Genomic DNA, 10,596 nt, shown 5'->3' on the forward strand with positions numbered 1-10,596 from the left:
TACAGATGTTATAATTTTTAAAAATAAAAATTATACCAAATTAAACCTAATACTCACATATATTTAATCACAATTTTTACTTTTTTAAATAATTATTATTGATATAATTAATATAAAAAATAATTATTTTTATTAACATAAAATTACGTAATTAAAGTCACCAAAAAAAATTACGTAATTAAATTTACATATAAAATATTTTATATAATATCAAAATTAAATTCTATATTTGTTTACTATAAAATTAAGAACTGAGCAATCAGGGAAAATGAGTGAAACATAAAATATAGTTAACGAATTCTAACAATGCTCGCCACCTCACATTTTAAGCGTCACCTCGCACATTCAGCCTAGTGGTGGGGTCCTCCTTCTACACTTATAAATACATAGATTTTCTCAGCAATGATCAACATCATTTCCCTTCTCTGTTGATACAACACTGCAGGGATCCAGGTATCATTTAATACGTTTCATTTTATTCAACAACTTTTTTTTTAACTTTAAATTCTGTTCACTAATGTTATTTTCGTGTTAATGTGCATAAAAATATATGGATATTACTCTAAAGTACGTCTTATGTGGTTCACGTTGATTTGCACATTCATGCATTGATTATCATGTAATAATTCATGGCCTATGATTATGATTGCTACTAATTAATATTTTCGTTTTAACAAATTCAGGCAAATTGAGATCATTGAACTGTGAATTGCAAGATTTGATCTTTGAGCCCAGGATCCTTTGATCATTCATCAGGTATGTACAAATTTTTGCATTGGTATGTTTAACTGTATCTATAAGTCGAATTTTTTTAGAGAAAAGAAAGTAAAGTTGTTTCAACTTTAAAGAATAATTTGAGTTCATTACTCTAAAAGATCCTTCTCTCTCATCTTGTTTGTTCCACGATTTTTGTCTTTCAAACGTACCTTAGGATACGTTTGTAAGGACGGGACACACAAAATTGTGTTTGACAAGTAAGATATAGACAGAGATGTTGTATTTAAAGATAATGAATTAGTATGTTTTATATTCCTCCTAATATAAAAGACACAGAGACACTAATAAGGGATATAACTTATTTTTTATTTTTTTATTATTTATGTTAATTTTTTATAATTATATTTTTTTCTCAATTTTTTTTAACAGAAAAAAATGAAAATAAATTAGATTTTCATAATTTGTTCTAATTTATCGTCAAATAGAATATAAAAACACTAAATTTTGTGTCTCTTTCCTTTGTATCTTATTTTCAGTGTCTTATCTTATCCAATTTTCAAAAACAAACGCAATCTTAAAATTTTTCAAAAATGTTAGATGCACACAAAAAATCAACTACTATATATATTGTTTAATTTATTTTAATGTATATTTTATATTTTACCATGAATTTTATATAAATAACTGATTTGGTAGCTAATTTTTTGTATTCATATAGTATAGTTGAATGTTTTAAAAGAATAATAATAAAAATCTTTTTAGCCTGAAAACTAGTAGTTTTGCTTATTCTATAATTTGACTTGTCCAAAATTCTTATGATCATGAAACTGCAACCTATGTAAAATTTTCAGTTGTCAGTTTTAGATTTCAAGGCTTGCATAATTAGAAATGAGGAAATTTATTTATTATGTATATATGGTTTAGGATTGTTATGAAACTTTTTTAACTAATAAAATTCAGTTAAGTTCGTTGCAGAGTAGAAATTCTTTTAAGAATGGATGCTGATCATGGGATTGCTGGAGTCAAGTACGAGTGCTTGCTTTTTGGTAATGATTGAAAATTTGAATGCTATTTATGATCAAATGAAAAAAAAAAACAAATAATCGATTTTGATGTTTGTTAAATTTTTAAGGTAAAATATATTTTTTGTCTTTAAAATTTGACAAAATTTTTAAAAATACTCTTAAATTTTATTTTGTTTCAATTTTGTCCCAAAAGTTTTGGATTTGCATCAAATATACCATCGACAGCTAAATTTTCAAAAAATTTAAGACCAATCTAAAAATTATGCTTGATTTGCTTGCGTTGAGGGTTGTTCTTATGAAATTGTTGTTGAATTGGTCTTAAATTTTTTTAAAAATTAGTCGTTAGGAATATTTGATGCAAATCGAAAACGTTTAGGACAAAATTAAAACAAAATAAAATTTAAGAATATTTTTAAAAATTTTATTAAACTTTAAGGACAAAAAGTATACTTGACCCTATTTTTAAAATGAAGAACTTAAAAGTTAAATCTTTCACTTTATAAACATGGAAGAAAATTCAATTAAATATTTCTGACTCCAAATTTTGTTCATTGTTGACAGATATGGATGACACTCTCTACCCACTGAGCATGGGTTTAAATTTGCTATGTCGTCAGAACATAGAAGGTATAAACTAATTCAAAATATATCTTTTTAATTCTTCAGATAAATTGTAGTAAGATCAATGATGAAAATTACAAAGTTATCAAAACATAGACAACTTGTTAAAATGAGATATTCTTTTACTCCATCGAGAAAATAAGAATTTTTATACTAAAATTGTGACTAATATAATAAACATGGCCTATTTATAAAACCTTTTATATTCTTTTCTATTCTTCTTTTTCTTCAAACTTTGTTGTTTTGACTTATGAACATAGTATTATTTTATGAAACTTGTATTATTTGAACATTTAAAAGTGGGATTAATACCCAACTCAATCTAAGTGAAATATCATAATATCAACACAGTGAATGAGGTGTGTTCTAATGTGACAAAAGGGTAATGCTACGGTGAAGAGTGAAGTTTAGTTTTCGCGAAGAGCAACTATTGTTTCTTTTAGTAAAAAAAAATCCACAAAAAAATTATCATATGCAATGCATGTGATATTTAAAAATTTAGTAAAAACCTTCACTATTCGTCCAATTCTAGTCTTCACTTTTAGTTAACCAATCTTGTTTACAGATTATATGTTGGAGCACTTGCATATTGAAGAAAGTGAAGTACCAAAGATGTGCCTGGATCTGTACAAGGAATATGGGACAACTATGGCAGGATTGAAGGTATGAATACTATTTGAAATTGTCCTAAGTTTTCTTTTTCATGAAAATTTTCTTTCTATAGTAATAATAATAATATGATGTAATGAGTTTGTGTCAATTTCATTTCAGCTCCTTGGTTATGAGTTTGACAATGATGAGTTTCATGCTTATGTTCATGGAAGATTACCATATGAGAAACTGAAGCCTGATCCAATGTTAAGGAACCTCCTTCTTTCCATGCCTCAGCGCAAAATTGTATGTCATGAAAAGAAAAAATAATAATTATAGTAAAAAAGAAAGAAGAAAAGCTTAGGATACATTTGGTTTGCATTTATTTTCTTTTTTCATTTTCAGTATGGTATGTTTTTCTAAATTTTGTAAAGGAAAGAAAAAAAAGTGAAAACAATAACATCCTATTTTCTATTTTCACCTCATGTTTTTCTCTTTTTCCTTTACAAAATTCTAAAAACAAAAAATACTGAAAATGAAAACAGAAAATAAAAACGCAAACCAAACGTACTCTAAACAGTTTTAATTTGTTGACTTTGTTCCATGTTTAGTGAAGCTAATTCCATAAAAATTGTAATGAAAAAAATTTCATTTTGCAGATTTTCACCAATGCAGATCATGCACATGCAGTTCAAGTTCTCAACAGATTAGGTTTGGAAGATTGTTTTGAGGGAATTATATGCTTTGAAACTCTTAATCCTCCCAAAGAACCTAAGGATGATGATGATATGGTCATAGAGAGTGCAGAATTTAATAATGACAATAATTTAAGGGACTCACGTATCATATGCAAACCATCCATTGAAGCCTTTGAAGCTGCCATTAGAATAGCTAATGTTGATCCAAATAAAACAGTAAGTTTGATTACTTAACCAAACAGAATTAATCACTTGTTTGATGTGTTTGTTTCTAGAATTGTTTTCCATTAGTTTCAAAAGACTGGGATTCCATTTGAATAAAAATAATGTTGACAGTACCAATTTACTTTCTTCATATCAAAATGGTACATATAAAGTAGCAACATGATTTTAATACGGAAATGAATGTTGTTATTCCTATTTTGATAATGTTACTATTTTTTTGTTATAAATTCATGCAAACATATAATGCAAAAATAGGGAGACTCGAACCCACAACCTCTAGGTGAGTATGGGGAGACTATGCTGTTTGAGCTATAGTTCATTGGCGAATGACAATATTATTTCACTTTTAATACTTTCTGCATTGACATCTCACTCATATTCTAAGATATTTTATTCTTATGACACCTCACATCTATTCTAAAATATCAATATCCTATCCATAATTCAGTAGATTGCTGATAAGCAACAAAGACAGAAGTAAAACTCAGTTTTCTTTTTATCTTATGCAGATTTTCTTTGATGACAGTACTAGAAATATTGAAACCGGAAAAGCAGCCGGACTTCAAACTGTCATAGTAAGTTCTAATTTTTCTTTCTATGCATGTTATGTAAAGATCTAAGCAATAACCCCAGTAATCCATGTACATATATGTAACTCAAATCAAGCTAACAAAGTAAACAAATTTCAGGTGGGGCGATCGGATTTGGTGCCTGGTGCCGACCATGTTCTAAGCAGCATTCACAATATCAAAGAAGCAATACCTGAAATATGGGAGGTTGAAGTAGACAACATAAAGGGAAGGATCCAGTCTCAAGGACTTGAAGCCATGGTCCTTGCATAAATGTTTTGCTTGGATCAAATGTTTTAGTAAAGTTGGTCAAGCAAATCAAGGGTTTCTAGCTTAGCTCAGAGTTCTGTCCACCTACATTTACTACAACTTCACCACTGTAATTGTATCCACAGAATGGTGATCCTTAAATAGGTTAATCTTGCAATTAGCAACTATGAAATGGATATTGGAAACTAGTAAATGTAAACCATGTAAGCAAAAGATAGGTAATTACTATAAAGGTTTGGTACAAGCTTAGTTATACAAAATATGCATGTATGTATTCTCTTCTAAATGAAATTGCAGTGCCTGGTCTCTCAGTTACATGTTTTTTTTTTTTTTCTCATCATAGTAAAATGATGATTTAAATGCACTAACACTATCCTCAAATGAAAATTTGTAACTGACAATCAGGAAAATGTCATGCACTTAAGTACAAAGATCAACCATCAAGAGGCAGTTCACCGCAATTAGCGATTTTGCTTGCTTTCTTGGGGCTGTTATCACGCTGGCTCGTCTCCAGTGACTCGAGAGTCTTCACAACATCCATTCCATCAATGACTTGTCCGAACACGACATGGCGATTGTCTAGCCATGGTGTCTGCATCATTGAACAAAACCATTTACTTCATTTCAGTGCTAAAATCCAAACAAGTTCAAACAATGTGTATCTAATGGTTGAAATGATTGAGCATTAAACACGGAAACAAAGTTCCTGACTTATTACAAGTGTGTAAACTAACCATACAAATGAAACATAACTAGCAGAACATATAATAGTACTCTTGGATATGCAAAAAAGGTTTGAAATAAAAACCATGGTCCTACTTAGTGAAACTTCTTCAATCATGCAACAAGCAATTAGCAGATATTGATATATGCTTAATTACACTTTTGGCCTTTCTAGTTTATCAATGTCTGGGATTCTAATTACCTTAGTTTTAAAGTTGCTATGTGAAAGGCATTTCCACAACAATAAAGCCAATAAAGAAACATTTTTCTTGTCAGAAAAGAAATGTCCACATTGGAACATTGAATTGTAACAGAAACTAAATATCATTAATCAACCACTTCCGAAAACACAGAAAAAAAATAATTGCATCAACTAAAAAATAAAGAACTTAAAATCAACCCAAAATATAAAAAGAAAGAGACAACAGTGTGCCAATTGAAATGAGAGACGCCGAAATTCAACTTTAGTAAGACTTAGAGGATCAAGGGTGCAAGTAAACCATGATTTTATCAGTAGGTTATGAAAATATGAGAGACAATTACTAGAAGTGCAAAATCCATGGAGTAAGTAAGGGGCATTTCTAATTGGGATAGACTTGAGAAACAGGAAACAAGCATTAATTGATGAATTCTTCACAGAACTAAAAAGCAAGATATTCTAGTCAATTTGACCAATATCATCGAATTCCTTTGCGATAATGTTGCTTCTGAAAATTCCATGTTTGTAATGAGGATGGAGAGGAACTTGCAGAAAACACTTTTTCCGAAAACAAATCCATAAAAGATAACTGAAAAGGAAGACAGTGTGTGCTTCTCACCGGTACGGTGCAAATAAAAAACTGACTGCCATTGGTATCAGGACCAGCATTTGCCATACTCAAAATTCCAGGACCAGCATGCTTCACTGAAAGAACATCATTATGTAAATTATTCATGGAAACTACAATTTGAAGAAGGTTATTAACCTAGCTATTTTATATACAAAGAACACTCTAAGCAGATTCTTAAATAATTATTGAGTTATTGTGCAATCAAAAGTGTTAAGACTCAATGGACTGATGGTTAGTTCAAGTGATTGAATGTACTGGTTCTTTTATTATATATAGTTAATTTTCTATAATTCGAAACTGCTATTCGGTTTCACTAAGAATTAATTTCTTTTTCTGTATGCTAAAACTATATTACATATCAAACAGCAGTAGAGAGTAGAGACTTACAGTTAAAATTCTCATCTTCAAAACGAGAACCATAGATACTAACTCCACCGGTTCCCTGCAACCAATTAAATCATGTTTGAGGAGCGAAGAAAATTGTTACCCGAGAGCAAATACATGCCCTCCCATTAGCATGAATATGTGGGAAAACAAACAGATGAACAAAATATAACAGAGCATACATTTCCCTCGGTGAAGTCCCCGCCTTGAATCATGAAGTCTTTGATTATACGATGGAAGTAGGATCCTTTATAGCCATATCCTTTCTCTCCTGCACAAGAATTATTCAACTTTATGAATGAGATGCTGTGTCACAGAATCACTTCTACAAGGGGGGAAGTTGATGTAGACATATATGATTGCTTGCCTGTGCACAAAGCTCGAAAATTCTCAGCTGTTTTAGGAACGACGTCCCCAAACAAACCAAAAACAATCCTGCCAGCAGGTTCACCCGCAATTTGTACATCGAAGAAGCACTTAGTTGTCACTTTGGCTAGCAGCTCCTAAAAGTTGCCAACAGAACCATGTGAGTAAAGAAGCAACATCTCAAATCACAGAACAAGAATTGGTTATTGGTTATTGAGGATTGCTATGAACATTTTTTCTTAAAGCAACGAATATGTGAAAGAAATTATATATCCTCCTACTAATGGAAGAATTAATTACTTTTTAATATTTCATGAAATTGGTCGTATCTACTTTTTACTTTACTTAGGTGAAATTTTAGGAGGCTATATAATTACTGAATTTTTAACACGGGGATGGAAGAAAACATAACCATTCATTGTACATAACTATATGATGAACAAGTGGTCAACATTCTAGGAAATCATTTCTATTATCAAGTTCATTTAAGTGTTAACTCTAATCCATACAGCGAAGGGAAAGATAAGAATGAAGTAAAAATTAGAGTGGATGAAATTACTATCCATTTTGGCTTAGAATTCTTAAACAAACACATTAGAAAATCACGAATTACTCACACTTTCAGTGACGTTCATGCATGTCATTCTCCTATATCTCATTGATTTTGCTTCAGATTGTTGTGTGACAGAAAACCTCACAGCATAGTGTGATCTTGAAGCCAGTGTTTGGTTGTAACCAATCCGTGATCCGATACTGCTACAGACAACCTGCGGCTTCCGAACCATCGACACATCTTGGCTAAGTTTCCCCTGAAAAAATCCCAATCTTAATGAAAGCATGTCTTCAGTAGCTCCTACATTCTCTCTAATGTTAATTTATTAGAAATCACCCTCTACAGTCTACACATTGGATTAATAGAATTCTCACAAGAAAATAATTCTTTTCTTTGGTTTGAAATACAATAAAAGTTTAATTTTCAATTCTCAACAGAATTCCAATTCTCACATTAATGTTCAAACTAAATCAGACCTTCTTATTTGCAATTCCATTATTACTAAAGATTGAAATGTTAAAATTCTCCCTAATAAACATAAAAAAAAAAGACAAATAAAGAAACTACAAAGATAAAATAGTAAAGAACACAAAATTTATTTCATTCATGCAATTAATTCTTCCAAATCATGAATTTGAAATAGAATTAGACTTCACTTCTTAACAGAAATAGAATTCTTTTCTCACTTTAATGCTTTTTTTTTTGTTTCCTTCTCACTTTAATGCATTCCAAACCATTGACGTGTCTCTGCCTAACCGTCTAAGCTTGTAAGAGAGATTGTTCATAACATGTATAAGAGTTTCAACGATGAAAAAGTTCTATAGTTTGATTTGGTTATTTAACAAACCATTGAAGAGAAAAATGGTAGGCATACAAGTTCTACTACAAAGAAAACCTAAGAAGCACAAGCACTTGTTGATTTTGCTTGTAATATAGAAGGAAAAAAAGAAAGGAAAAGAAGTAGTAGCTAGAAACCTGGAGATGATGAAAACGGGGAAGTAGAATTTGACTTTGCAGCAATTGAGTTGAGAATGAAGATGCCATGAATGACTTGAAACTTGTTTAGTTGACTTTGTGAACCTACAAATGCTCTGTTTTCTGAACACAAGTTTAGCTTCTCTTACCTCTATAGTTCGAAGCTGAAGCTCCAAAGCCACACACTGCTACTCCTATGGATAAGCGGTTCTAACATTGGCATTCCAAGACATATTATATAAGAGAAAACAAATTTTCTTAGGTAACTTTTATGGCTATTTAGTTTAGCAACGGAAAAAATGTTGTGTAATCTAGTATGATGGTTGATTGGTGTATTTTTTATTTTATTTTAAATAATAAATTAGACTCTCAGTTTAAAAAAATTGGAGGATCAGATTTTTATAATCCACAAATCAAAAGGTTGGATTTGTAGTGAAATAAATTTTGTTTCGTTGTCAAATAAATTGGAGGGTTTAATTTGTACATTTAAATTTTTTTACTACTTAAATATAAATTTGACTCTCAAATTTATATTTTTAAAAAAAATTAAAAACCACAAATCTAATTATCAGATTTATAGCATTCGCATGAAAAATAATATACTAATTCTCCACATTATTAAAAACACCACTAAAACCTGAACACTAAAAATAAAAAACAAACTTTTATTTATCGAGTAAAATATATTTGTTGTTCTTAAAATTTGACAAAAATTTTAAAAATATCTCTAAGTTTTATTAATTTTGTCTCAAAAGTTTTCGATTCGCATCAAATATATTCTAGACAACTAAATTTTTTAAAAAGTTCGGACTAATCCAACAATAATACATGATAAATATGTTTGATTTGCTTGTGTTAAAGGTTGTTCTTGTGAAGTTATTCTTGAATTGATATTTTTTTTTTTAAAAAATTAATCGTTAAGAGTAAATTTGATACAAATAAAAAATTTTTAGGACAAAATTAAAACAAAATAAAAAAATATACTTTATCCTCTTTTATTTATTTAGGAATAAAAATTTAAGAAAAAAGCTAAAAAATTATCAGAATTTATTGTTTTAGATCATTAGCAAAGTTATAAAACATTTGTGACACAAACAAATTGTTAGAATGTAAAAAATATTTTTTTTATTTATAAAAGTACAATCTACAAAAAAATATATTGTCAATTTATGACAACCTATTGTAAAAAGAATATTTTTTATTTGTAAAAATACAATCCACAAGTGTGTATTATTTATCTATAGGCACTTTTTAATTTTATTATGGAGGTTAGAATAAGTTAGGATCTCGTTATGGAGATCAGGTGTGCTTTACCTACATGTGGTGTCAGCTTAAGAGAAATCGGATGGTGCGAGTGGGAGAGGATTTATTAGACGGTCCGATTTGCTGCCTATAACACGAACGGTCCGAGTTGTTCACCCCAACTACGTATCGCATGCACCTTACTCCCCGCCCTCTTAACCAACATACCCCCTTTACTCCATCCACACTCACCTATGAGTTCCTTTCAAAGCTTTATTTTTATCCCCACCCAGCAGCCATTTTCACATCTTTTTCATCCTTCAACAAGTTTTGTTGTCTCTGTTTCATTAAAAAAAAATTAAAATGTCAAAGAAAAAAATATAGAGATGTTAATCGTCTTGAACTTTATATTATAAATTATCTCATCTATATTGATTACGCAAGTTTATTTATTAAATTCTTTTTTTATATTTTAAAATTATAATTATTATTGTTAGAAATTTAATTATAATTATTGTTATTAGTAGTTCAACTTAAGAACATATATAGCAGCGACATTATTATTATTATTATTATTATTATTATTATTATTATTATTATTATGAGAAATTTAATTATAATTGTCGTTAATAGTTTTAACTTAGGAATATACATCATCATCAATTTAATTATAATTGGCGTTAGTAGTTTTAACTTAGGAATATACATTATTATTATTATTATTATTATTATTATTATTATTATTATTATTATTATTATTATTATTGTTGTTGTTGTTGTTAGAAATTTAATTATAATTATTGTTGT

At 29.3% G+C, this 10,596-nt stretch overlaps 2 protein-coding genes across 4 annotated transcripts; one reads left to right on the forward strand and one right to left on the reverse strand.

Moving 5' to 3' along the window:
* Positions 1-312: 312 nt before the first annotated feature.
* On the forward strand, positions 313-5,070 carry LOC107617759 (uncharacterized protein C24B11.05). Of its 3 annotated transcripts, none has more exons than XM_016319609.3 (9): positions 313-453; positions 684-756; positions 1,693-1,763; positions 2,304-2,369; positions 2,929-3,026; positions 3,135-3,260; positions 3,614-3,868; positions 4,387-4,452; positions 4,567-5,070. In XM_016319609.3, the coding sequence occupies exons 3-9, from the start codon at positions 1,712-1,714 to the stop codon at positions 4,717-4,719; spliced, it is 816 nt and encodes a 271-aa protein (XP_016175095.1). In that variant the 5' UTR covers positions 313-453; positions 684-756; positions 1,693-1,711; the 3' UTR covers positions 4,720-5,070. The 3 variants fall into 3 exon arrangements, with proteins under 3 accessions (XP_016175095.1, XP_016175096.1, XP_016175098.1); XM_016319610.3 differs by having other exon boundaries at positions 316-453; positions 1,683-1,763; XM_016319612.3 differs by having other exon boundaries at positions 407-453; positions 1,678-1,763.
* On the reverse strand, positions 4,921-8,876 carry LOC107617760 (peptidyl-prolyl cis-trans isomerase, chloroplastic). Its single transcript, XM_016319614.3, has 7 exons — positions 8,548-8,876; positions 7,637-7,828; positions 7,021-7,156; positions 6,836-6,924; positions 6,657-6,711; positions 6,258-6,343; positions 4,921-5,308 (listed from the first exon to the last, which is right to left on the reverse strand). The coding sequence occupies exons 1-7, from the start codon at positions 8,614-8,616 to the stop codon at positions 5,150-5,152; spliced, it is 786 nt and encodes a 261-aa protein (XP_016175100.1). The 5' UTR covers positions 8,617-8,876; the 3' UTR covers positions 4,921-5,149.
* Between the last annotated feature and the right edge of the window lie 1,720 nt (positions 8,877-10,596).

Source organism: Arachis ipaensis, chromosome B9, assembly GCF_059453495.1.
Source record: "Arachis ipaensis isolate K30076 ecotype BB chromosome B9, ASM5945349v1, whole genome shotgun sequence".
Taxonomy (NCBI): Eukaryota; Viridiplantae; Streptophyta; class Magnoliopsida; order Fabales; family Fabaceae; genus Arachis; species Arachis ipaensis.

Bases quoted from the DNA above. Each gene is read 5' to 3' on its own strand.
- LOC107617759 (XM_016319609.3), top strand. From the start codon at position 1,712: ATGGATGCTGATCATGGGATTGCTGGAGTCAAGTACGAGTGCTTGCTT. The intron at 1,764-2,303 runs GTAATGATTGAA...CATTGTTGACAG, and splicing joins GTACGAGTGCTTGCTTTTTG to ATATGGATGACACTCTCTAC. The intron at 4,453-4,566 runs GTAAGTTCTAAT...AACAAATTTCAG, and splicing joins CCGGACTTCAAACTGTCATA to GTGGGGCGATCGGATTTGGT.
- LOC107617760 (XM_016319614.3), bottom strand. From the start codon at position 8,616: ATGGCATCTTCATTCTCAACTCAATTGCTGCAAAGTCAAATTCTACTT. The intron at 7,829-8,547 runs GTTTCTAGCTAC...GGATTTTTTCAG, and splicing joins CCCGTTTTCATCATCTCCAG to GGGAAACTTAGCCAAGATGT. The intron at 5,309-6,257 runs GTGAGAAGCACA...TCAATGATGCAG, and splicing joins TTTTTATTTGCACCGTACCG to ACACCATGGCTAGACAATCG.